This window comes from Catharus ustulatus, chromosome Z (genome assembly GCF_009819885.2).
Source record: "Catharus ustulatus isolate bCatUst1 chromosome Z, bCatUst1.pri.v2, whole genome shotgun sequence".
NCBI classification, from domain to species: Eukaryota; Metazoa; Chordata; class Aves; order Passeriformes; family Turdidae; genus Catharus; species Catharus ustulatus.
The window spans coordinates 17,583,322-17,611,149 of NC_046262.2; the positions used below are offsets into that span (position 1 = coordinate 17,583,322).

The window sequence follows — 27,828 nt, forward strand, 5'->3', positions numbered from 1 at the left end:
AGTAATGTATTAATCTGTGAGAACAGGCAACTAATCAGACCAAGTCTAGAAGAGAGGTTCAATAACTAAACACAATGAAGGTTCTGGTCCTGCCCTTTCTTGTATTCTTACTAAAGAAAAAAAAAAAATCTGATCTACCAAAGAGCACTTAGATTACGGTTTGCATCTGCTTCTTTTGATGTCTGTTTCATCTGTTACCTCATAATAAAACAAATGCAAATTTTCAAAATATCACTATGATGCTAATATAAACTTTTAAATAGAAAGGGGAATTTAAAAACATTAAAACAGTTTACAGTGCAGCCTCACATGTAAGTTATGGATGATGGGTAGATGGCAACATAATTTAAAAAATAAAAAGGGAAGCAAACGGGCTACCTGGCTGAATGTGATGATTAGCTAAAGACGGTGAAGGCTAATGAATGATCTGGAAATCGGAGTGGTTGTTGAGCTTGGATGTTACAACAGCCTGAAAAAATCTGAGCTGCACAAGTCATGGGAGTTGAAATGGGTCAGTCTACAGGTTCTGTTGTGTGTGACACTAGTGCAGGATAAACATTTTGTTGCCTGTAATGGACCTCTTCCTGAATTGGGGCCAAGACCTCTTGATGTTCTGACAGCATTATTGAAATTCAGTATCTGTTCTTGGAGAGTGTCTGCTTAGCAAAGATTGTCAGTGCTTAATAGGAGGCACATTAACTAGGGACTTTAGATTTCCATTTACTAATTTCACAGCTTCTTAATTGCAAAGTTCCTTCTGATTTTCAGTCCCATTATTCCTTTTTATGTTGCTGATGGCTGAGTCTTCTTCCAGCCATTAAGTTGAATACATTTGTTAGTTTTAAAAGGGATCACTACTTGATTTATTCCCCTGCCTGTGCTCTAAATGATGCATGAGACGCTTACAAGTGAGTGCTCCTCGGCGGTGGCTGCTACCCAACACTGCCTCGCTGCTCGTGTTTATGCGATTTGAAGACATTCTTGACTTGGTTCATCGGCACAAAAGAGTCGCTGCGTACACTGCCTCACGGGCGGCCGACTGGTCCCCTCACGGCCGGCCGACTGGTCCCCTCACGGCCGGCCGACTGGTCCCCTCACGGCCGGCCGACTGGTCCCCTCACGGCCGGCCGATTCCCGCCCTTTCAAAGAGCGGTGGGGCCGGTGCGGGCGGCCCTCAGCCTGAGGGGCGGCGGGGCTGCGTCCCCGCTCCGCCCCGTCCCGGAGCTGGGGTGGCCGCAGGAAGGGCCGCTCGGGGTGCGGCGGGGCCGGAGGGGCGGTCGGAGTGCGGTGGGGCCGGTCAGGGTGGGGAGGGGCCGGTGGGGTGGCTCTGGGGGCGAGCGCCTGTCGGGGCTCCGGGCAGGGCAGAGCATCCGCCCGCGGGCGGCCGGCGCCGTGCGGGGCAGCTGTGGCGGCCCGAGTCCGACAGCGCTAGTCCCAGCGGCGGGGGTGGGGGGGTCTGGGCTTCAGAAAGCAGGAAAAAGCGTGACTTGTGCTCAGCCGGGCAACTTCCTATTTTGTCCGTCCCTTCGCGGTCGCGGGGAGGCAGAGGCAGACTCCTGCTAAACCAAACGCCCGTTCTGCAGCTGAGGTAAGTGCTGAAGATGTTTTCAGCAGAGGTCTCTCTGCTCATGTTCATTTATATGAAGTGTAGGGGAGTGTGAAACTCTTCCCCAGACTGTTATTGCTGTGGATCTCTATCGGTGAGACTTGCTTACGTTCTCATCTCTCCAAGCGTTCATCCCAGCTTGGGGCAGGATATGCTTCTGTGTCTCTTCGAGCCGAAAAGATCCTTTTGGTTTCTTTCTTTCAAGTCCATGAGATAGTAAGAATTGAAACTTTCTGTCTAGCTCATTTTATTTGTCTCATTTTGTAAAGAATACGATATAGATGCTTGGTGATCTTCCTTGTGTGCGTCATGGTTGAGTCAGTTCCCAAAATGTTTGCAAATGTATGCAATCATCAATGGAAGGAGAAGCTCTTACTTAATTTCTCTCTGCTTAATTTTTATTCACTCAGATTTTCTTGAAGTGATTTATCAGATTTAAATGTACTGGCCCCAGGTTTCTTCAATGTTGGCATTTTCTGCCTTCTGAGGAAAAATAATTTTGTGATGTGTTTGTGTACATATCCATTATGAATATCATCTTCGTGCACTCATGCTTAAATTGGGGAAGTGTCACTTGCCTTCTCACTTGTAATGGACGGCATGACTTGTCTTTTGAGAGTGGAGGGTCTGGAGCACCAGTCCTGAGAGGAGCAGCTGTGGGAGCTGGGGGTGTTTATCCTGGAGAAAAGGGGGCTCAGGGCTGACCTCATCACTCTGTACAACTGCCTGGAAGGCGTTGGTGAGATGAGGGTAAGTCTCTTCTCCCAGGTAATAAGCAATGGACAAGGAAATTGCTGCAAGTTGCACCTGGAAAGGTTTAGATTGGATGTTAGCAAAACTACCTTGTCAGAAGAAGTTGTCAAGCACTGGAAAAGGCTGCCTGGGAAAGTGGTGGAGTCGTTGTCCCTGGGGGTGTTTAAAAGGCATGTGGATGTGGCGCTTAGGAACGTGGGTTAGCGGTGGACTTGGCAGTGCTGGGTTAATGGTTGCACTTGATAGTCTTCTTGATCCGAAGTGATTCTATGATTGTCTAAAATATGAAATCCAACTTCTTAGACTCTGTGAATTAAGAAACTGGGCAAGAGAATGTTTTCATGCTTGAAGGAAGCTTCATGTATTGGATGAAAGAATGGAGTGGTCAGTTCAGATTTTTCTGTCAAAGGCTAATCCATAACAAAACAGGTCTCAAAAGGGAGAAAGAAGCTTTGGGCTTATATCATAGAGGCTGCAGTACTAAAGGCTAAAGATCTTGATTTTTCTGTAACCTGAGGAATTGTTGCATAATTTGGTGCTTGTAGGGGGCCTTTTCAATTAAAAAATGCCATACTAAGAGGTGTCAAAACATAGATGTGTTAGGAGTGTTTGGAGCCTGATTTCTCACTACCATGCCGTATTTTGCCTTGCAGTTTTGACTAAGATACAAAAGTATTGTTAGTAAAATTTACAGCGTAGATAGTAAAGAAAAGCAGGATATGTAACCCTTATGAGCTGATCTGAAGCAGCAGAATTATGGTTCTGCAATGAGTCTGAGTTTATAATGTTTTCTAAAATACATTATTAAATATCTTTTTCAGACATTTAATATATTACACGTACAGGTACATTTCAGGGTCACGGTAATCTTTTTTGAGTGTGAAGAGAGTATGAAAGTGACGTTTTGTGCTTATTTTGTTCTCATGCCTTCTCATGTCTGTGAATCATGGTTTCACCCGCACTGTGTTCTGTGTTCTTCTACATGCAGCACTGCAGTAGTACAGGGATCATAAATATATTCTGCATTTTGGGGCTGTAGCTGATTCTGTAACAGTCCAGAAACATATTTACTTTCTCTCAAAATGTGTTTTGTTAATATTATTAAAGTAGACGTGTGTTTTACATCTAATTCCAAGATAGTTTGAAAGGCAAGACTGAAGAAGGTGAACTAATGCTCTGAAGCAGTAGAGAGAATCTTCTGGTTTTCTGATACTTGTGTATTCTGTACAATACAGATTGAAACCATTTCAGATTGAAATCACCTAAATCTGACAAGTGTAAAAGATTTTGATCTGGTGTGATCATAGAGTGAGAGCTCTATATTTCTTTAGAGTTCAGTGCATGGATCCTTCTTCCCTGCCCATCCATTTTGCTCACCTAGTTACTTGCCACACCAGAGACAGCTTGTTCTAGGGCAACACAAAGGGGCACAAAGACAACCATTGTCTCGTGATGTCTTACTTGCTGAAACATCTGATGCAAAATCATCTCGTAGAGTAGACCCTTGCAGCCCAAATGTACTTTGTAGTCACTCAGACAATGAGCTGAAGAAAGAGGCTTGCTCCAAGATCTATACAAGAACTCTCTTTAAACCACAACTTACTGTTTTTCCTTTGTCAGTGAAAAAAGAACAGGAAAGGACAGTGCCTGAAAGCAACATTATGTCTGGTAGTATAACCAACATTTAGTTCTAGTGATACTGATGGCCTGACCTTTCCTTTAGTAAGCATTAGCAAATTGGATGCAATCATGTAGTTAAAATTAAAGAAGTGTTTAATATGTAAAGATAGAGAAAGTAAACCTTGTTTTGTGTTTGTAACTTTAAGCTTTTTCTGTAAAAATTCAGTTTCTTTTATGAGGTACAATACATTAATTAATAAAAGAATACCTGTTTTGGAGCTTTTTTTATCTATCAGAGCATTTTAGACCTTAAGATTTATATAGAGGCTTATTTCTTAGCTTGTTCAGAGAATAATGAGTTATATTCTATTTGTTCTTGTTAGTATAAAGCTCACGTAGTTAAAAATTTGATTTAAATTCCAGTGTAATTAGTCTAGCATTTTATATTATGAGTGATTATTCAGTGTGCTGTTTTATAAGAAAACAATTTCTCAAAACATGTTTTGCATCTGTAACTCCAGGGTGTACTAAGAAAAATAACTGTTATCAGCAGTTATTAGCAGAACTGCCTTTTCCTGATCACTATGTCCTTCAGAATTTTAGAACAAGAGTATCTTATCCTTTTGTGCCTGCATTTACTATTTAGAGACTGAAAGAGGAAAAAATGGCTTTCCTGCTTTTCCAGTTTCCAGTTGGTTTGAATTTTTTAAGTTAACAACTTGTTTTATGTAATGATTTTTTTTTTTAATGTTGCGGTGTTCTTAGAACAAGTTTCTGCAGTCAACGGTTGATACAGTATTTTGAGAGCCTCACCATGTGGCTCCTTCAGATATGTCTGTAAGCTTAGTAGTTTTCCGAATAGATACGCATTGTTTGAATTTATTTACTTTAAGGGGTGCTAGTAGATAATGGTACCATTAAGTTTCCTGGTAGGCCATCATAATTTAACATACATACAGGTTTATTTTCCAGAAGAAAGTACACTAACACCTGTTTTGATAAAGTTATATTTAAAGGTAAATGTTTAAAATTCTATTCATCCTTCTCTAAGGTTCAACTAACTATTTTTAGCTCAGTTTAAGACTGTGGATTGTGAAATCAGTGGGCCCAGGATCTTTCATCACAGTGTCTGTAATTTTTCCTGTGGATAGGCTTGTCACTTCGTAAGTTATAGGGATTAAAGAGTTAAAAAAAACCCATTAGCTGTCCCTCAAATTTACTGCTTCTTCCATTATGTTTATGTTTCATTGTCTTCTCTGACCAGTGTAGAGAACCCTCCATTTTTCTCTTTGGATGCTGACTGGTACGCGCCTTTGGTGCAAACCTGACCAATCATGAATCTGATGCACCCTGTTGCCAAAAAGGATGCTGAAGTACATATTTGAATAATTTGCCTGAAATGTCCTCTTTCCCTCTAGGATTTGTGTAAGTGCTGATGGATTTGAATCTTGGAGTTCTGAAAACTGATGGTTATTGCTTTTCCAGGTGCCATTTGCAGAATATTGCAGTTGGGTGGCCCAGTGGGCTAGAGGGGAGGCATGGGGTCCTGTCTTTTAGCGTTTGCTGTCTGTGAATAGGGCAAATTCTGTCTCTCCATGTGGCAGCCATAATGAGTGAGCTGTAGCAATGGGTTGAAAAGACTAAATAAAAAGAGTGTCTATACAGCTTCCTTCTTCATTCATAGTTGTTAGAAAAATGTCAGACCTCATAGGAAAGAATTTCCTGTCATGTTTCAGCAAAGATGTTTAAAATTCTTGAAAATGACTGGAACAAAGAATGGTGCTGAGTGGTACCACTCAGCACCACTTATCCAAGTTGGCAGCTGGTTGCTAATGATGTTCCCTAGGGCTCACTATGGGCCTCCATCCTGTTCAGTATCTTTATTGCTGATCCTTACAAGGGGATCCTCAGTCAGTTTGTAGAAACCAAGTTGGGCAGGAGTTGATCTACTAGAGGGCAGGAAGGCTCTGCAGAGGGATCTGGCCAGGCTGCATCATGACCAAGGCCAATGGTGTGAGGTTCAACAAGGCCAAGTGCTGGGTCCTGCCCTTGGGTCACAACAACCCCAGGCAGTGCCACAGGCTCGACAGAGTGGCTGGGAAGGGCCTGGGGGTGCTGATGCCAGCAGCTGAACATGAGCCAGGGTGTGCCCAGATGGCCAAGAAGGCGAATGGCATCCTGGCCTGGATCAGCAATAGTGTGGCCAGCAGGAGCAGGGCAGGGATTGTCCCCCTGTACTTGTCACTGTGCTCCTTGTGTCCATACATATGTTGCAAGGAAGAGAAAGGTTAGGCATAATGTGGGCTGTCTTTAAAAGGAAATTGGAGACATGGATACCCTGGGCAAAGAGAAGGCTGAGCTTCTCAACAACCTCTGTGTTCAACAGCAAGTGTTCCAGCCATGTCAATCAAGTTGAGAAAAGCAAATCCAGGGACTGGGAGTATGAAGACCCTAAATCCAGGAGAGGATCAAGTCTGAGGATCTAAGGAACCTGAATGTGCACAGATCCATGGGATCCAATAAAGTTGATCTGTGGGTCCTGAGGGAGGTGGCAGAATAAGCTGCTAAGCCACTATACATAATTTTTGAAAAATTGTGGCCATCAAATGATGTCCCTGATGACTGAAAAAAGGGAACTATTTACTATTAGGGAACTATCCCCCATTTAAAAAAAGGGGAATGCAGAAGCCCTGTGGAGTCTAACCCCCATTTAAAAAAAGGGGAATGCAGAAGCCCTGTGGAGTCTAACCCCCATTTAAAAAAAGGGGAATGCAGAAGCCCTGTGGAGTCTAACCCCCATTTAAAAAAAGGGGAATGCAGAAGCCCTGTGGAGTCTAACCCCCATTTAAAAAAAAGGGGAATGCAGAAGCCCTGTGGAGTCAACCTCTCCTCTGTGCCAGGAAAAACCATGGAGCAGATTCTCCTGGAGAATGTTTCCATGCTAAGGCACATGGAAAACAAAGAGGTGATTGGTAACAACCAATGTGGCTCTTCTAAGGACAAACCATGCCTAGCAAATTTGGTGATCTTCTATGATAGGGCACTACAACTTTGGTGGACAAGGGTAGAGCAATTCCCATTGTATACCTAGACTTAAGCAAAGAATTTGACACCACCCCACTTGCCATCTTTGTATATTGGACAGATGTGGATTTGATGGATGGACCACTCAGTGGATAAAGAACTGGCTGGATGGCCACACACACAAAGTTGTGGTCAACAGCTCATTGTCCACATGGAGACCAGTGGCAAGTGGTGTCCCTCAGGGGTTGGTCCTGGGGCCAAGACTGTTCCACACCTTTGTCAGTGACATGGACAGTGGGATTGAGGCACCCCCAGCAAGTCTGAGCTCAGACACTGAGCTGGGTGGGGCAGTCAGCACAGGGGAGGAAGGGATGGCATCCACACTGACCTGGACAGGTTTGACCTGCAAACCTCAGGGAGTTCAGCAAGGCCAAGTGCCAGGTCCTGCACCTGTGTTGGGGCCATCCCAGACACACCCACAGGCTGGGCAGAGAAGAGATTGAGAGCAGCCCTGTGGGGAAGGACTTGGGGGTGGTGGCTGATGGAAAACCCACTAAGAGCCAGCAGCTGAGGGAATCCTGGGCTGCATCCAGAGCAGCATTGGCCAGCAGATTGAAGGGGGGGATTGCTCTGCTCTGCTGAGATCCCACCTGGAGCCCAGCATCCAGCTCTGGGGTCCCTAGCACGATGACAAGGAGTTGTTAGAGCAAGTCCAGAGGAGGGCCAGGAGCTTGATAGGAGGACTGGAGCATCTCCCCTACGAGGGTAGGCTGAGCAAGGTGGGGCTGTTCAGCCTGGAGAAGAGAAAGTTGTGTGGGGACCTCAGACACCTTCCAGTCTCTGAAGGGGTTTACAGGGAATCTGGAGAGGGATTCTCTGACAGGAACTGGAGTGACAGGACAAGGAGGAATGGGTACACAGAATGGGTACACACTGAAAGAGGAGAAATGGGAAATTTAGTTAGATATTAGGAAGAAATTCTTCCAACCCTTAACATTCTGTGATTTAATGCTTCTATGACATACTGTCTTTAAATTTATCGATGTGGCATGTTCTTTATTCTTAGTGTAACATCTGCACTGTATGCAGCGGCATGTAGTTCGTGTAATTAAAAACAATCTTAGAATTGGATCTGAATGGAAAAAAGCTTCATGTCCTGAAATGGGGAAGAACGGCAATTAAGAAATGGTCTTAAATACAAAATGGGAAAAGTCTGGCTTTGATGAATCAATTTTTTAATCACTTGAAGAAGACAGTTATGTTCATATTTGTTAAGTCATCACAATATAACTTTTATAGGCATCTTTACATGAAACACTTATGAACATATGGTGTAGTTTTCACTCTGGCATGTTCTTTGATCACTTTTACATATACAACCTGTTCAGTAAACAATCAAAGAGCTGTTTTGTCATATATCATATATCAGTGTCCTGACAAGCGCATAAGATTTGAGCAGCATTTTGACCTGCTGAGTCACAATGGCTTGGTTTCTGGCATTTGCCATGCCAAATAAACAGCTGCTAAATGATACTAGAAAAAACAGAAGCAGGAGAACTGAACCAAATGAACAGCTCACATCTGGGAAAAGTCACGGAGGTCTCCCTCCCCAGTTCTCTCCTCTGTTTCACCAACTCAGATGCCTGTCTGATCATGTAGCAAGTTGCTTACATTTTTTATACTTTTTTTCCTTAGTCTTTTGCTATTTTGGCAAGTGGAAGTGACATATTGTGTGGCTGAATACTAGAGAAAGGATGGAAGGGGCGGAAAAGGTACATGATGGATACAGGATGAGGAACACCCACTGAATGTGGATAGAGTCTTCAGCTATTTAAGCTCTCTGGTGTGTGTGTGAAACTAGAATTTTTCAAAGGCTTCTAACTTGGCATTGCAACCCGTTTGTGCATGCCTGTTCATGCAGTGCAGTGCTCTACTGTGGTGGGATATGTCATAGTATCTGGTATTTTAAGCTTAAGCATTATTAAAAAAATGTTTTCATGATTTGTCAATGCTTCTGAGTTAGAATTCCTTCCTAAAAAAGTATGGGATTGCTGGAGCTAGTTAAAGGAATATGATAAAAAATTTGTTTGCTTTATTCTTGGAAACAGCTGAAGTATTTTGGCTGAAATGCAGACTCTTTTGTCTCACATCCCCTCAAAAGCAGCAAATCCACATGTAGGATATCAGCAGAAGCTTTATCTCTTATTTTGGGGAATGAACAAAGAGTTAGAGACATGCAGGTGCCTGGCTGCAGGGCTATGATCTTCTTGGCACAGTGGAGATGAGGTGGGATGGTTCCTGTGGCCTGAGTGCTGGAATGTTAGGATACAGGTTCTTTAGGAAGGGCAGGCAGGGGAGATGAGGAGATGGTGTCACCTTATGTCAGTGTCCAGCTGGAGAACACAGAGCTGTGCTGGAGTGGGTGAGGAGCTGACACACAGGTGGTGGGTCAGGGTTAAAGGGAGGGTTGGGACAGGGACATTATAGTGCAGGTCTGCTACAGGCTAGCTGACAGGAAGGCTGAGCAGATGAGACTCTCTACAGACAGTTATGAGCAGCCTTGTGTTCATGAACCCTGGTGTCCATGGCATTCTTTAACCTCAACAATATCTGTTGGATGGACAATACAGCTGGACATATGCAATCCAAGAGGTTTTTTTGAATGTGTTGGTAGTAACTTCCAAGTGACAGTGGAGTCAGGGCTATGATGGACTGTGCTGTCACCAACAGGGAAGGGCTGGTGGGAAGGTGAAGCTCAGGGGCAACCTTGACTACCGTTACTGAAATGCTGGTGTTCGATCGAGATCCTTAGGGCAGTAAGGACAATAGGCTCATTATCCTGGACTCAGAGGAGCAGACTTTGGCCTCTTCAGGAGCTTGCTTGGTAGAACACCATATGATAAAGGCCTGGAGGAAAGAGGGGCTCAAGGAATCTGGGTGACATTCAAGGATCATCTTCCTCAAGCTCAGGATTGATGCATTCCAACAGATAGGAAGTTGGTCAAAACCACTGGGAGGCTGCTTGGATGAGCTCTAACACAAAAAGGAGGTATGTGCAGGGTGGAAGCTGGGACAGGTAGGCTGGGAGGAATACAAAGAGCAGCTAGGGATCAAGTTAGAAAAGCTAAAAGTCCTGGTACAATTAAATCTGGCCAGGGATGTCAAGGGCAATTTGAAAAGCTTCTGGTGTTGTGCTGATACAGAATACAGTAATTTCACGACCATAAGGTGCACCGGACTATAAGGCGCACTTTTTTTTGCAGCGAGGCTCCGCCCCCAGCTCCCCCCGCGCGCTTGCTGGCCGAGGCCCCGCCTCAACCCGGCAGCCATGGGCCCCTGGACCCAACTGTACCTGGCGGGGCCGGGCTATGCCTGCCACCGCTGTGTGCAGCGTCCCCAGGGCCCCGCTGCTCCGGGAGTTCCCTGGTGCTCTGGGTGTCACATGCTCCCCTGGCGCACCGGGAACCCCACACTTCTGGCATGCTCCAGGAGTCCCCTGGCGCTCCGGGTGACCCGATGCCGGAAGGCTTGCCCTTTGCCGCCGCTGTCCCAATTCTGGCTGCTTGCCCCCTCCCCGCGTGGCAGTTGCTCCGATTCCAGTGGCATTCCCCCTTCCCCCACGGCAGCCGCTCCGATTCTGGCGGCTTTCGACCCCCCCGCGTGGCAGCCGCTCTGATTCTGGCGGCTTTCCCCCTCCCCGCGCTGCAGCCGCTCCAATTCCGGCGGCATTCCCCCTCCCCGTGTGGGGGGGCGCCCTGATGCCGGCAGGCCTGCCCTGCGGGGCCAGCTCCCTGATGCCAGCAGGCCCGCCCTGAGCGGGGGCTGTCCCGATGCCGGCGGGCTCGCACTTCCGGGGTGGCAAATGTCGCAATTTTGTACATCAGATAAGGCGCACCGGACTATAAGGCGCACTTCCCGGTTCAAGGGAAAATTTTAGTCAAAAGGGTGCGCCTTATAGTCGTGAAATTACTGGACTTGGAACAATTACTGTTCTTTTAATTGTCATCTATAGTGTAATTAATCTTTACTTATTTGAGAAAAAGAGCATGCACTCTACGTGAATAAGTAGTTATATATTCTCTTTATGTAATGGCTTTGTTTCTTGTTGGTACACATCTTGCTACTCCTGTATTTTAGAAGTATGTCATTGGACAAACTTCTTCCTCATTTTTCTTTGTATCCCGCATGATCTTTTAATTTTTCTTCTGTTTTTTACAATTAAAGCCTTGAAGTTTATAAAATGCTTCCCAAGACAAACTTAAAATAATATTTAAGTTGATTTCTGACAAATTGAGTTCAAAACATTGTTTTTACCATGTTTTTCTCCTTTAGTTTACTGTAAAGTTCGATTTTTTTTTTTGCAAATTCAAGAAGTTTTTGTGGAAAGAACCATAGCATAGGGCATAACCCCTATTACCTATATCCCACTTAGATCTCTGTTCAGTGGCCTGGTGCACATCTGGTTTCTGGCATTATCTGAACCTGTGGGAGGAGGAGATACTTTGTTGGGATTGAAAGCTGGTGTGTCAGTTTTAGGGAGGTAGTACTTGCCTCCACCTGGAGCCTTCCTGAGAGACAGTTTTGATGGATAGCTGAAATTTCAGACAAATCTGAAAATATAATGTGAAATATGGACCCTAACTAGCTGCAAAATAGTAATGGCGACCTGTTGCTTACGAGCATAGTAACTAGAGCTACAGTAATTTCACGACTATAAGGCGCACTTCTAGGTGTCGGCAACTTTCTGAGCTTTTACCAATATATAAGGCACACTAGACTATAAGGCGCACTTTTTTTTTGCAGCGAGGATCCGCCCCCAGCTCCCCCCGCGTGGTTGCTGGCCGCGGCCCTGCTTCCACCTGGCTGCCAAGGCAGCCCCAGCCACGCCTCCACCCGGCAGCCCCAGCCCTGCCTCCACCTGGCAACCCTGGCCCCGCAGCCCTCCAGGCACCTGGCAGCCCCGGCCCTGCCTCCACCCAGCAGCCCCGCGGGCACCCGGAAGCCCTTGCCCTGCGGGCACCCAGCGGCAGCCCCAGCCCTGCAGGCACCTGGCAGCCCCGGCTCCGCCTCCACCTGGCAGCCGTGGCCCTGCTGACTGCCCCTGCAGCTTGCAGCTCGCGCTTCTGGGTTGGCAAACTTCCGAACTTTGTCCGTACATAAGGTGCACCGGACTATAAGGCGCGCTTCCGGGTTCGGGCCAGAATTTTAGTCGAAAGGGTGCGCCTTACAGTCGTGAAATTACTGTACCTGTCCAGGGAGTAGGCATGCTGGGCTCTAGGCCTTCCTGTGTTGAAGGGAATCTGACACCTCTATATTCTACAGGCAGATCTTCTACTTACTAACCAAAGGAGTAGTATGGGTTGCCATTCATGCTGGACTTGGGCCACTTTATAGACAGGGGTTCTTCCAGGTAAGCTGATGAAGCATGGACTGGATCAGCAGTGAGGTGAATTGAAAACTAAGTTGATAAGTGTACCCACAGGGCGGTTACCAGTGGTGAAGTCCATCTGAAGCCAATCACTGGTGGTGTACCCCAGTGGGCAATACTGGATCCAGTCCTGTTCAACATTTTCATCAATGTTCTGTATTAGAATGCTCTGGCAGAGCCTGCCTTTAGTGAGTTTGCCAATGACACAAAACTAGAAGGGGTGACTAATAAGCCAGAGGGTTGAGAGACCTTGGCAAGCTGGAGAAATGGGTTGGCAGGAACTTTATCAAGTTCAATAAGGAGAAGTGCCAAATCCCTCATCGGGTAAGGTACAACCCCAGACTGCAATACAGGGACCTGGCCAGAAAGCAGCTTTGCAGAAAATGCTCTGGTGGTTCCCAACACCCAGTAGAACACGAGCCAGCAATGGTGCCCTTGTGACAAAAAATGCTGGTTTCCTGGGCTGTTCTAGGGCTGCCACCATCAGGTCAAAGGAGGTGATCCTGTCCCTCTGTTCAGCACTGCTGAACCCACACTTGAAATATTTAGTCCAGTTCTGGACTCCCGATACCAAGAGAGACATGGACATTCCAAAGAGAGTTCAGGGAATAGCCACAATGACAATTAATGGAGCATCTGGAGCATCTACCATATGGGAGCTGGAACTATCCAGCCTGGAGAAGAGAAAGCTCAGAGGAGATCCCATCAGTACCTGAGGAGAGGGTGCAAAGAGGGCAGAGCTGTAATCTCTCCAGTGGTAGGACCAGAGGCACTGGGCGTTAGCTGAACATGAGGAAATACTTTTTTTGCTGTGAGAGTGGAACAGGTTATCCACAGGTGGACTCTCTGTCAAGGGTGATCTTCAAAAGCTGTCTGGACATGATCCTGGGGACCTGGCTCTAGAAGGCTCTGTGTAAGCAGGGAGTTTGGATCAGATTAACATTCTGTGATTCTGTAAGTGCTGATAGCAGCACTTGAGGCAAGGAGCGTGTTTGATTTTTGTTGTATTTTCTTATGCAATGCTAGATTCATCTGTCCTTTTGGAAGAAATCAGTCTACTACTTTTCTTCTTCTTAACCAAGAGTCTGAGGTTTTTTGGCATCACAGTGGTTCTGTAGTTTCTTTCTTCAAAAAGAAAGGCAACAAGAGGTGCCTGCCTTTGGCTTTGCAGAGTGCTTTCGGGTCTGTTGCCAGGGACCCTTAACCAGGAAAAAACCAACATGAATTCACCCTCTTTTGGGTGAAAGGTGACCTGGGCTGTTGTCCACTTCCTGAAAGATTTCTTTATTAGGTGGTGATGAACAAGATAGGCAGATCATTCCTTCTCCAGCAACAGCCTTCATTTTCAAAAGAATTTGCTAGATAAATCTGATTAGAAAAGACTGGGCAGGCTGAATGTCAAGTGAATGGAGATACATTTCTTACCAGTTATTTACATAGTTCTTGCAAGATAAAACACTTGTGTGGATTGGATTGCACTCAGCAGTGTTTTAGGTACACTATCTTTCTCTTCGTTATAAGAAATGTATGCAACTGGTCTTAGTAAAACTGCATCAAATTTCTCCATTGTTCAGGAAAGTAGCACTTAGACAACACAATATTTCACTTGAATACAAGTGAGAAAAGCTGAATAACATTGTTAACTCATACACAAATGCTAACAAAATATTAAAAAGGCATCTTTATTCTCAAAAATAAAAACCATTGTCTTTATTTTATGACAGCATTTTCTGCCCATACTTACTGAGAAAGAAATGTTCAGCAGTTTGATTTGGATGTTTGTCCTGCTCTACAGCTCTGTAGCAGGTATGCTTCTGGATTATTAGTACCTGTCTTGCCATAAAAATATTTTCCAAAAGGTAACATTCTCCAAAAAAATTTTGAAGAGTTCTGAAATATATTGCAACTTAGTTGCAAATTTTTGCCTTACTGATTTAATATATTTTTTGATATTGTGAGTAGTAATGATAATTGCATGTAAATTATCTTTTACGTACTGGAGTGTTTACAGGCTTAAATAGCATTCTTCATTTAGGGCTATTGAAAAAGTGTCTGAATAGAAACTTCCTCATTATTTCTGTGAAGTTGTTGAAACATCACTCTAATGTAATACCTATTGTAATACAGTAATTAATGTGCATTTTCAAACAGCAGCATCAGATTTGAATGACTAATTGGGCATTTTATTTGAATTCTGGATGAAAAAAAATATCTGTAGACAACAAAACAACTTACCATTTTTCCATTAGTATTTTAAGAGTAATATCACTATGTGATGTCTTTGATTTTGTTTTTAGATGAAAACTGTACCAGATATGCTGACATTTTTCCTTCATCTCCTGTAATTGAAAGTGGATCCTCCCTGGAACTATCCTGTGTTCTTAGACAGAACTGCATGCCTCAGGGAAATGCAAGCGACATCATCTGGAAACTGAACGATACACAGATTGATCCAGAGAACTATAACATTGTGAATGAGACTGTATCTAATATAACCATCCATAATTTCACTTACAGCACAGCTTATGTGAGTTGTTTCATGAAGTGCAAGGAACTACCTTTGGCTCACACAGCAGTTAAATCTGGGTGTAAGTAGAAAAGCAGAAAAAATAATCCTAACACTTTTTAATAACTTACTATAATAATTTTACTTTTTAAACAGTACTTTTGGTTGTGGCATTTTAAAACACATGTATTCAAGTACATCTATCTATCTAACTATCTGTACATATCTCTCTATCTGTGTTGGGGTTTTTTAAAAATTTTTTTTCCCCCCTGAAATAAAGCATGAAATTACCAGCATTCCTTGCTGATATGGGTCTGTAACCTCTCTGACCCTGACGTTTGCCCAGCTGAAGTTTTCTGTTAAGTTTCAAAGGTAATGGGTCTGTCCCTTTGGTTATATCTTTCTAACACAGCCAACTTCAGCTTTCTCCAGGGAGGATTTCCTCTCTAATCCTCTCTTGTAAAGAAGTTATAATTACCCTTTCTTATGGAGAATGTGAAAATATGTATGTGATTTCTCTAATTTATTTTACAGATTAAGTCCAGATTATACTAACATATGCTTGGGGGTCCCATTCTAATAAAGAAGCAATCAAGCAGAAGGTCTTGCTTGTCTGCAAAACTTGTGCTGTAAACTTGTTGATAAAAGAAAGATTTTTCGACAATTCTATTAGATGCAACAGAAAAATACAGTTTTGAAAAGAGAGCTTTTTCAACCAGTTTATTTCACTGGGCACAGTTCGCTTCTTTTCTACTCCAATTTCTTCTAACCAGTAGAGAAATTGAGCTGTAACAAAAAAGTCTTTCAGTGTGTTACATTTTAATGGATGACTTCAGACTAGAGATTGCAGAAGATTGGTTTTTTGTGCTATCTTGCTTCTAAGATACAGAGAGTCCACATAGATCTGTTTCCCAGGAACTTGTCTTCTGCAGTCTCGAGACTGTGCAGGTTTCTTAGATTTGGACTTTTCATAGGGTAAATAGTTAAATATTCTGGTAAAGAGGCAAAAGGAGTCCTGTCTGTCAGAGAATACCTTTTTGCTATTTTGTTTTCCTCTCACTTTCTGTACTCACCTTAAACTACAGATGTGTGGCAGCGGGGGAGATAGGGTGTGTGTCTGCTTACATTTTTCAAAACAGTGTATGCATTTGATATATGATAGTTACAGAGTTGCTGCCTATAGGCATGCTAAGTGAAGTATTTCTGAGAAATAGTTGGAGAAGATCTCTCTGTCTTTTTAGGATAAGAAAGAGTGGTTGAGTGGTTTTGATTTTGACTTTGTGAGGAGTTCTGAGGGCAGTGAGGCATGGTAAAATGAAGTACTATGAAAACACTGAATGAAGTTTGCCGTAATTGCTTTTTGAGCAACAAAATCAGGTGTACATATAGTTACTTATTTTTACTGGATTTTTTTTTAAACCTCTTGTCATTGTAGTTCGTCCAGACATGCCAGAAAATATTTCCTGCATTTATTTCTATGATGCTAACCTTACCTGTACCTGGAATAAAGGAAGAGAAACAAGTTTTAAAACAAACTATACTCTCTACCGAAAACTGTAAGTAATAGACATTCTACTAGGCACTGGATTGCTGGGATATGACAACCAGCTCTCTTCCTCTCTCATCCTGACTTCTGTTTAAAGAAAAGTTGAAATCATCATGGAGATTGGAGTCTTGTAATTTCTCAGTAATTTAAATTGATTAATTCAGGATTGGTAATTGGTGAAAATACTTGCAGTCTGACAACTTTTTAATGTGCTGTATAAAGGAAATAAGCATTCTTAACCAATCTTCAGCAGAAATATTTGTATCAGAACTGATATTCACTTGTTCCTTTGAAGTAACGTTACTAAGAAGATTGAAAGTTGAGTGACCATACACACAAATGAAGGATGGAGGCATTTTATGGGAGAGTTTCCCAGAAGCTTTCTATGTAATGAACTAACCTCATTTTGGGTGCATAAAAGAGATTACTTCCTCATCTGCTTAAAAAATTCCCATCAAAATTAATTTAGCCACTACTTTACTGCAGTATTCTGCTTGACTCCAACAGCATTGAACCTAGTGACCCTTGGAGTCAAAAGATTTGAGTGAAAGAATCCAGAACTGTCCTTTTGGATTGCTTGGGGATTTCTCTTTACAAATACAGATTTTTTGGTCTCATTCTTTTCAGGGTAGAAGCACAGATACTTGTGCTTCTTTCCATTTTTCTTAGATTTTAAATGTTGGTTAGGAGCTTGCTTTTTCATAAGTAACTGTGAAAATGGTGAAATCAGTGTTGTTTCAAGGCAGATCTCAGACAGGATTTTGAAGGTGATAGCACAAGATTTGTCCCAGTTGCACTTGTCGATCTGTCCTTCATAGTGCTGCTTCTAGTAGTGCTCTTTTTCTGCCTAACCAAGACTCCAGGTAATATTGTTTCATGAAGAGATTTCTAAAATGCCTGAAGTTATTCTTGACAATGGGAAGGAATTCAGAGTATGGAAGGTACCTTTTCATATTGTACTAGTGTACTATCTTTTTAACTTAAATTGTAGGGTAGGAAAACTTGTCTAGTTTTATCCCCATTTTAGCTTTGACATTTTAGGCTTCCACCTTTTTAATGTGGAACTTTCTTACTACTTCTGGTGTTTCTGTATTTTATAACTGAGCTGCATTTGTGAAACCAGAATCTAAAACAGCCATTGAAAGCACATTTCAATACTATTTGTTCCTGTACAAGCACAGACTTTTTATTAACCACGGAGTAAATTGGATTGCAGAACTGTTTCCAGCCAAATACAGGTATCTCCCTAGCTGAGTTTAGCATGTGACTACAAAAGCACTGGTACAAGGAGGCAGGGAAATTAGGAAATTAGTTTGTACAAACTTGTCAGCTAAAGATGTTCACTGGTAAAAATGTCTTGCAACCTCAAAAATATATAAATAATAACCTAACAATTTGTTTTAATTATTTGAAGAAGTTCCTCTAGTTTCTAACTGCTTCTATTTTTCTCTTTTTAGGAATAATTCTGAATATCCAGTCAGTCCCTGCTGGGCGGATGCAGCAGAGTCATGTTCATTTGTTCCTCCAAACAATCCTTATAGTAATGATTTTTGTTTTCAGGTGGAAGCTAAAAATGATGTGGGTAAATCGTTAACAGAATGTGTTCCAATACCTTTGCAAAAAATAGGTAATTAAAAAAAATATAAAGATTTAATTTGTGACCTGTCCTTGTAAAATTCTTCATACTGGTTGGTGTTACAGCAGCAGTTTTCATCAGTTTCTTGATCTTACTGTGAGGTGGTGAGAAATGACAGGGTGCTGTTTTCATCCTATGCAACATCTAACTACAACATCTTTAAGTTTTAAGCTAACATCTGATATATCCATTATAAATTACTAAGTTTTTAATTATTGGGAAGTAAAGACCATATATTAAAACTGCTCATCAACCTAATTGGAACTTGGACTCTAATATTTCTGAGTGATACCAAATATCAGTGCAACACCTACCTGTAATGAATAAATAGTGATATTATAATTTCTCAAGGACCACCCATCATTTGCTTTCTGGTTAGGAATGTTAAAAAACCACACCTATGTGCAGTAATGACTGCATACAGGAGCAATAATAATACATTGTCTACCTCTTCTCCCTCTATCCTGTGCTTTTCCTCTGTTCATTTGGTGGTGTAGTTAATCAGTAACACTTATAACTGAGTACTTTTTGCTGCAGCACTCATCATCAATCATATCCCTTATTCCTGTGTTCAGACCTGCCCTGACTCCTCGCTGCTCTCCACATTCTCTATGCCAGACATATCTTTTCTCATTGCTAGTCCATTCTTTTCCCATCATCTCCTTTACACTCCTCTCCTCCTTGCCTCATGTGCTGTTCAGTCTTGTCTTTGACATCCCAACTCTGCTTCATTTGTTTTCCCTGCTGTTGTCTCTGGGTAACATTTTTCAGTGCTGATACAAATGAAAGACATCTGCACAACTATTTGAGAACAAGTTTGTGAGTAGAATCACAGAATCATAGAAAAGCTTGAGTGGGCAAGGACTTCCACTACACCAGGCTGTTCAAAGTCCCGTGTAATTAAGTGAATTATGTTTGTAATTTCACTTAATTTCCCATATGTAGTATTATGTTTATAAAATAAACTACCATGTGAATACTCTGATAGGATGTGTGTTATTGGAATAAGGATTTAACTTCTTGGAACACACACAGACAGAGAAATTCTGAATTTTTACAGAAGCATTTTCCTCTCCTAATATTTTTGTTTCTTCATTCTAGAGAAATTTGCCCCTCCTGAAATACTTTCAGTTAAAAAAATTCCTGGTATAAAGCAGTTACTTACAGTAACCTGGGAAATGCCTGAGAAGATTATCCCTTTAAGACCTAGAATTTGCCAGGTTCAATACAGAAACTTGTACTCAAACTTTACCGTAAGTTACATTATTTCTCTTTTGCATGCCATTTTCTTTGTGATTAACTTCTTAGTAGTATAAGAATTTAAATAGCAAAAAGAAAACAAGTTGTTTAAAATAATGATTATAACGTTATTTTAGGAATGTTATCAGGGCACATGATCTTAAGAACACTGTTTGGTTTTTGGGTTAATTGTCCTTTTTCTTTTGGTCATTATCTTTTATCTATTATTTTTTTTGATAAAAATTGTGCTTCTCAGTATTATTCTGTGGAAGGATGAGGGATGACCCTAGTCCAAAGGATTATACATGCAGTCCGTCAGTAACAATATTTTGTGTTTCCCTTGCATTCTGGTGTTGAAAACAACACTCACTCAGAACCACAGTATTTGAATCTTATTAAGATGGAATGATTAAATTTATTTTAAAGTGAATGAAAATACAGATTTTGCAAGATGGAAAATAAGGGAAGTTGTTCTTTCAGTCTGTCTTTCTGACACATAAATGGAATGGTTGTAAAAAAACCCAAGTATTTTCATATTTCAGATGATCTATTCTGATGGTCCTCAATATGGAAGGGATTGTGTTTGTAGTTTTACTGTTTCTTCTTCCAAATTAAAGAACTGACCAAGTTTCTTGGATTGTTTTTTAAAGTTCATTGAACTGAGATATCTGTCTTGATCTTACTATTTTATGTACTACATGTATAATTTTGGGAGAGAAAAATCCTTCAAGGTAGTTATAAGTGCTTTAAAGAAATTTCTAATATTAAAGATGTTTCTAACTATCAACCTTCTCACATTCTCAAGCATCATTGCTGTAAATATGACATACTAGTTCTTGTACTCAGGATATAATATTCAGGATGATAGGATGGGCAGGATAGCTCAGGTCCAGTTCAGGTATTAGAAATGGAACTAATGATTGCTTAAAAGAACTATTTGAAATGTTTATCTCTTTGGAGCCAAGGCACTGGTGTCCCTGTGATACTTATATGTTTAAAACATTTGGAAAGGACTTCATAGTCCTTGGAGGGCTACAGCTTTATTGTTGATTGTGTCTATTTTTCAGCACCTACATTAGAAATCACCTGTCTGGTTTTCTTGCTATCAGACACTATGTCCATTTGCTTCCTCAGCTTACACCTGCCTATTCACACACACATTCCAGAAGAAACAGTAGCTATCCATGACTAGTAAAGACATAGGAGCTGTTTCTCTGTCAGCACATATATGCAAAATAAACCCCCAAAACCAGCCCCAAAAAGCCTAACTAAAAAATGTTTGAGCAAATGACAAGTATTTTCTTGGCCTTTAGAGTCCTCTGACCAAACTGATCTAAATAGTTTGGCATGAACTGTTTTTGCTGACCGAAAAACATGTGATCTGGTTTTGTATTTGCAAATACTAAATTTCTAAGTTTCTAATTATAATGCAGTATTTGTAATGGCCTTTTGGCAAAGTAACTAAAACCTAGTATCAGGTGTCTCCAATTCTACGTCAGGTTCTTCTTCCAGAGGTTGATAATAATTTTGGAGCCCTTTTTATTGTAGATTTGTTGCAGAGTCTGTCACCTATACTGGTTTGGAGAGCCCTGAATTCACTCTCGTAGAATCAGGTATTTTTTGACAGGGAGTTTCTTGAGATCACAACAGACTAAAATCTTCAGTTACATTAGGTAGTGCACTTCCCATTAAAGTGTTCATATGACTGGGTGTCTGCATTTGTTGTAGTTGTTACAGATTGTTATAGTACAGTCTGCATTGTTATAGAGTGATTCACTTCTCACTGGAAGGTTCAACTCATAGAAGCCAAGAATTTTTTCATTGTATTTTAGCCCTGTTGTTGTGAGTGTTGAAATTAATGAGGTTCCTTTTAAGATAAAGAAATGACTCACATTGTTACTACTTTTCTGAAAAGATACCACATCATTTATTTCTCATACTTCCATCTTCCTTCACCACTTACAGGCTTCTTCTTATTTTTTACCTCTTGGTACCAGAATTTTCTGACTTCTCGTTTACTTTTTCATTTTAATCGTATGCTGATAATCTTTGGGACAGCTACATTACTGCAAGGCTAAGAGCTAGAAGGCCTTGTAACTCAGAAAAGATAAACAAGACAGCAAACAAGTATCCAGCTGACTCACAAATCGTGGGGGAATCACTGCTTCCCCAGGATGCTGTTGTGGAACGTTATTGTAGTAACAGCTTTCGCAATAACTGCTTGATTCCCATCAGTGGAATTGCATTCCTCCAGCAGCTTCTCTGCACAGCTGCTCTAGAATCACATCTGAGCTGCACGCTATTCAAGCCACAGGTCAGTCAGCAGACACTTAGTTTGGGATCAAGGTTTTTGTACTCTGGAGTTTTACAGGAAGAACAAAAGCGCTGTACAGAAAAATGAAATATAAAACAAGCAATTTTGAGTGAGGTGAGATACACAAAAACTGCATTTTTTGTATTTTTTTAAAGAAAATAAGTCATATATCTGCACGCAATTTTATATCACTTTTTGTTCATGTATCTGTTTTCAGGAATTTGTCAATGTCTCACTGAATTCTGAGACAACTACAGGATCATGTAATCTCACAGGTCTTTGGGATTCCACAGACTATTCTGTTGCCATTCGGTGTGTCAATAAAGAGTCAGCATTTTGGAGTGGATGGAGTGGGGAGAAAAATGGAAGCACAGAAGAAAAAGGTAAGCTGCCTACCTGTATAAGTTTTCTTCTATCGTACTTTGATCCATTAGAATTTAGTAGGAAAAATCTTTGTTTCAGTGTATTATCCTCTATTGAATTTAGAATCCTGTTTTTTAAACAGAACATGTATATTTTATTTCAAGACAGAAAAGGAAAACTGAAAGATGACAGTGAGTATTGGAGGAGATTTGTAAAGTGATTCAAACAACATAGGGCTAAGGAAGAAAACAGATGAGTAGACAGTGAAGAGAGGGAAAATTAAGAGTGTAGATGAAGATTTAACAATGCAAAGTAAGATAGTAGCAGAAAAGTAGTGCAGTGCCTATGTTCAATGAAATAAATTTTAAGTAGAGAAATCAAAATGCCAGTTATAAAACTGGCAAAAAAAATCTCTAAAAAAAACTCTAGAAAATCTCTTCTAGGAGACTCTAGAACTTAACAAACAAAAGTGAGCAGCAGAAACTTATGGAAAGAAAGATGCACCTAATTAAGGGAAAAAAGGCAAAGCACTACAGAAGAGAAAACTTACTTTTAGTAAGTTTCTCTGAGACTCTGTGTTTGAAACCTTTTTTTTGTTTTCACCATATTAGAGAAAACTTTTGATTGTTTTCATCATATTAAACTATCTCTTTAATAAGCAACAAATTGCAAGTTGTTCTTTCTTGTTTTTAAATAGCTCCTTCAGGAAAAGTGGATTTGTGGAGAGTAATTGAGTCTTCACACTCATCTAGAAATAGATCTGTACATCTTATGTGGAAGGTATATAATTTTTTTGTGAGTTGATAATCATATTTTTATCTTGTAGGTGATGTATTTTAATATTTTAGTGTTGTGGGACATACGACTGCCAGAGACATTTGCTGTTATCAGAAAAAAAAAGCTCACTGAACTAAATTAGAATTGAAAAGGGTTTTGGCTTTTGTTTACTGAATGGTAGATTAATAAAGGGAACATTTAATTGTGTTCAGATCACTGGAAAATCTCGTTGAAATTCCTTAAATTGCATTTAAATAATGCAGTTTAACAAACCTGTGTTTAAATTCACTTTAATCTTCTAGTAAAGTGACCAAAGACTTTTTGCATTTCAGATCTCAGGATCTGACTTCTGAAATGCATCAAGAAAATTGTTGTGGCTGTCTGTACTGAAGAAAATACCTTGGTTTTCTAAATACAGTATAATAGTTTTGTAATTTGATATTTAATAGAGTATATATTTTTGCTTATGCAAATAACACTGCGAAACACTTACTACTGAATATTTTTTTAACAGCCATTAAAAAACTTTCCACCTTCTGGGAGAATTCTAGGCTACAAAATACAGTATTTTCCAGAAAAAAATACTGCACATAAAAGGACAAACAACTCTACTGAAAAGAAAATCACTTTGCTTTTAAATGAAGAGGCACATATAATATCTGTCACTGCCTATAACTCTGCTGGAGAGTCGCCTGAAGCTATTTTGAGGATTCCATCCATTGATGAAAAATGTAGGATTTTTCAATGTCTTATTTTTCTCAATAATGCAAAATGTGATTTTCATGATATCTAAGGTCTGATACAGTGGAAGCAAAATTGGGCTAAGGACTTCTGTCATACATATCTATCTTGTGATATTTTGCTGTCATGAGTCATATTTCTGTTGTAGACAATTATTGTTGGGGGTTTTGTTTTGAGAATATTCAACAACATCATTCAAAGATATGATAAATAGAAGTCTCTAAGTTGTGTTGGTGGAAGCAGGAAGAGAAGTCTTGTATATATTCTCATTTCATATACGTTCCCAGAGTACCCATCCCACCCACTGCCAGGGTTAGGAAGCTGGTCTGCTCTAGCGCGAGAGTTGCTCTTTGGCTCTTACATTTAATTCTGATACTGCTTTGAGCCTTGTGTTGCAACATCCTGCTGCCAACCATGATCTGACAGAGAGGTTGCATTTGACACACCTGAATAATTTCTAACATAATTTGTTTGTGATGTAAGTGCAAGTGTCCCCCTGGAACTGCTCAATCAAATTCCATTTCTAATCAGAAAACTGGATATATAGATTTAATGTAACTTTGTTGTAGAGGTTGCTGACTACCTCCCTACTCACTTTTGCATCCCACCACGATTTTTCCGAGTTTTCCACGCTATGATGTGCTTTCTCCCCGCCAGATACGTCTCTTTTTCTCTGCTTCATCAATTCTTTTTTACCTCTGCTTTGCCAGGTTGGGTTTTCACTCAGACTTTCATTACCTCTATTCTGCAGGCTGATGCCTCACCTTTGCTTCAGTGTCATTCTTGACCTTGCTGACTTGCTTTCCTGTACTGCTGCCTTTGTCATCGCAATCAGAATTGCTTATGAGCTACCTGCAAAATTGGTGGTAACTTGGTTTATAAAGTTTTACACACTGTGAGATTTGACTTCTGAAAGAGAGACTGGTTTTTGAATTCTATATGTGTTTTTCAAGCTTTTAAGAAGACAGAATTGGTGATATTTTCTTTTAAATTTTTAGCCTCTCAGAAGATTGAAACATTGATGACCTCTACAACAAATGAAGAAGTGGTGGTGCAATGGATAACCTCTGAACCAGAATCAACCAAATATGTGGTTGAGTGGTATGAGGAATTGGAGATGGACCCTTTTGGTAGATCATGGCAATATGTATCAAATTCTACCGAGTGGAAAAATAACAAAAGTATGTTTATCAGTTACAGCTCTAACAATGTACTGGCGCATTTATAGGTAGATTGGAAAGAGCAAACAAGGATGAACTCATGCAGCTTTCCTCAGACCATTTTTAAACATAACAGTATTATTACATGCTTTATTGAAATCTTCTGCAGGTAATGTAATAGCATTTTCTAGTCTTACAGATTTTCATGCAACATGCAAAGTAGCTAGCATTTCCTTCCATATAAGATTAGGCTACAGAATTTGTGTTAAAGCAGTTCTGTGGCTTTATCTTATGCCAGCAGGGAGGCCTGTGACTGATGTCACCAATGTGACTCTTCTAGCAGAGAAATCGAGGACTAAACAAGAAATAAATTTGAATATGGGAAAAGGTCATACTCCTTCATGTGTTTTAGAGAGAGAACATCATAGTCCTCCATGGGCTGCATGGGAGACAGCCTGCTTCATCATGATCTTCACTACAGGTTGCAAAGAAATCTTTACATTCCCTGTTCCAGTGTGGGTTCCCACCAATGGGAGACAGTCCTTGCTGAATTTCTCTGATGTGGGTCCTTCCCACAGACTGCTCCAGCATGGCCTCCCTGTGAGGTCACATTCTCCTTCAGGCACCCACCTGCTCCAGTGTGGAGTCCTCCACAGGCTGCAGGTGGATGCTCCACTGTGGACTCATTCACACATCACAGTCCTTTCAACTCAAGTTCTTGCTGGAGTCCTGACCTGTCCAGTACATCAGCACAGAAACAGCAGCATGGCCCCAGCCAGCCCAGGCACATCCCTATGGCTATTGTCAAAATGTTCTTAGGCACAAGTCAGTAAGGTGTTAAGCAGTACTAGCAGCAAAAGCAAAAAGTCCCCACTATCACTAGACTCTAATACCCAGTCAGGCAAGTGACCCTGTGGCAAGCACAGGAGCCTGCTTATCACAGGAGCTGAACAGCACTAACAGCTATGAGTTCAGTCTGGAACGTACCAATGAAATCTGTCATTATCTCAATGGTTTGACTCCTGCCTGGGTCCCTAAAATGGACTGCCATGGTTTAACCCCAGCCAGCAGCCAAGCCCAGGCAGCTGCCTGCTCAGTGCTGTGCCAGTGAGATCAGGGAGACAGAATCAGCAGGGTAAAAGCAGGAGAACTTGTGGCTTGAGATGAAGGCAGTTTAATAGAGAAAACAATGGCCCTGCACACAAGCAAAGCAAAACAAGGAATGAATTCGGGGTTTCCCATGGGCAGGCAGGTGTTCAGCCATCTCCAGGAGAGCAGAGTCCTGTCACATGTAATGGTGACTTTGGAGACAAACACTGTCTCTCCTAATGTTCCCCCCACTTTATATACTGAGCATGATGTCACAAGGTCTGGAATATTCCTCTGGTCAGCTGGGGTTACCTGTCCTGGCTGTGTCTCCTCCCAATCTCCCAGGCACTCCCAGCCCCCTCACCAGTGTGGCAGTGTGAGAAACAGAAAAGGCCTTGGCTCCGTGTGAGCTCTGCTCAGCAATAACAAAAACATCTCTCTATTAGCAACCTTATGTTCAGCACAAATCCAAGACACAGCCCATGCCAGCCACTGGCAAGAAAATTGACTCTACCCTAACTAAAACCACCTGGGGTAATGTGTATATAATGGCCATTGCAATAGGTGTAAGGGACTGAAAGAGCAGCAGAAAGCTGATATAATTCAGGGATCTGTTGACAGCCATTATTCTTGCCGAGCAAGCTGCAGAGCTTGAGAGGAATGATCTAGGAAACCCTTTTACACTGTTCTCATTCCAGGGGATGTAAAACTACAGCCCTCTCAGATTAGCTCTCTCAGAGTTGATGGGAGTTGTTGGGAGTAGTAGGTGCACCCTGTTGATTGTTTGGTTTGTTGATTGCTTGGATTGTTCAGAGTTCAAAACTTCATTTCCAGAAGCTGAAACTATGTCTTGAAACATAAAATTCTACTGGAGAGATCTCGCTTGGGGCAATTTTACCCTTGACTCAGGCTGGTTAGAAGCAGATCAGCAGTTAGCATGACTGGAACATCAGTGTAGAAATAACAGAATATTCTGAGTTGTAAGTGGCCAAGTCTGACTCCTGACCCTGCACAGGACACCCCACAAATCACACTATGTGCCTGAGAGCAATGTCCAAATACTTCTTGATGTCTGTCAGGCTTGGTGCTGTGATCACTTCTCTGGGGAGCCTGTTCCAGTGCCCAACCACCCTCTGGGTGAAGAATTTTTTCCTAATATCCAGCCTAGGCCTCCCTGACACAGTTACTTGCCATTCCCTCTGAGTGTTAAGAGTGTGGAACACCACTGCTTTTTAATCTGATGTATGAGACAAAGTTGTCTCCTGCAGAGCAGTAAGCGTAAAGATATGAGAAATCAAAAATTCTGCCTTCAAGTGTAATTTTATGCTGGCTGTTTGAAAATAGAGACTTCCTCTAAAACCATAGAGGATTTCAAGATGAGTAAGTGGATTCCTATAGACAAGTTGTATGATGTGGAAGTATAATTACCCATTCAAATGATTTCTAGTGAAAAGGAGTCAGGAACCATATGCTCTTACAAATACTATTATGAAAAAAAAGTGTTAAAGCCAGTAATGAGCATTCAAATCAATAATTGCACATTGCACTTGCTAGAGAGTTGAAGAAAGTAGTTGGTAACAGTATATTTAGAATTCTCTCGTGATTTAGTCTATTTTCATTATATTAACAGCACATAGAGATTGTATGTAAATATTCTTTTCTTTCTTTTGTAGAAAACTTTAAACCATTTATATGCTATAACATCTCGGTGTATCCTCTTAATGGAAATAACGTAGCAGCTCCATCTTATGCACAAATCTATGCTCAAGAAAAAAGTAGGTATTTTAAAGTAATCATGTTGTGAAAGATGTATTGTAGTCTATTTACCAGGATGTACCTTTGAGTGATTTGGTACTGCCATTATTGGAAAAAGAGACGAAGATGGTAGAAAAGACCCCAGGTTTCAGGCTTCCTGATTTCTGTTTTGTTCAGTGACAAAACTGGTCTGTAAGAAAGTATTAATCTTATGATACAGGTATATTGCTGCTTGCACCCACTAATATTTTGTGAAATTTACATATTGTAT

The 27,828-nt window shown here is 41.2% G+C and overlaps 1 protein-coding gene across 1 annotated transcript in view; it reads left to right on the forward strand.

The window, feature by feature from the left end:
• Nucleotides 1–1,482: 1,482 nt before the first annotated feature.
• Nucleotides 1,483–27,828, forward strand: part of IL31RA (interleukin 31 receptor A) — a 37,683-nt gene continuing 11,337 nt past the window's right edge. The window contains exons 1-11 of the mRNA XM_033086326.1: nt 1,483–1,588; nt 14,156–14,237; nt 14,729–15,019; nt 16,373–16,493; nt 17,941–18,110; nt 19,221–19,372; nt 21,890–22,055; nt 22,733–22,815; nt 23,327–23,543; nt 24,552–24,734; nt 27,476–27,577. Coding sequence (XP_032942217.1) covers nt 14,186–14,237; nt 14,729–15,019; nt 16,373–16,493; nt 17,941–18,110; nt 19,221–19,372; nt 21,890–22,055; nt 22,733–22,815; nt 23,327–23,543; nt 24,552–24,734; nt 27,476–27,577 — 1,537 coding nt within the window. The 5' untranslated portion in view covers nt 1,483–1,588; nt 14,156–14,185. The remainder of the gene's footprint in view (nt 1,589–14,155; nt 14,238–14,728; nt 15,020–16,372; nt 16,494–17,940; nt 18,111–19,220; nt 19,373–21,889; nt 22,056–22,732; nt 22,816–23,326; nt 23,544–24,551; nt 24,735–27,475; nt 27,578–27,828) is intronic.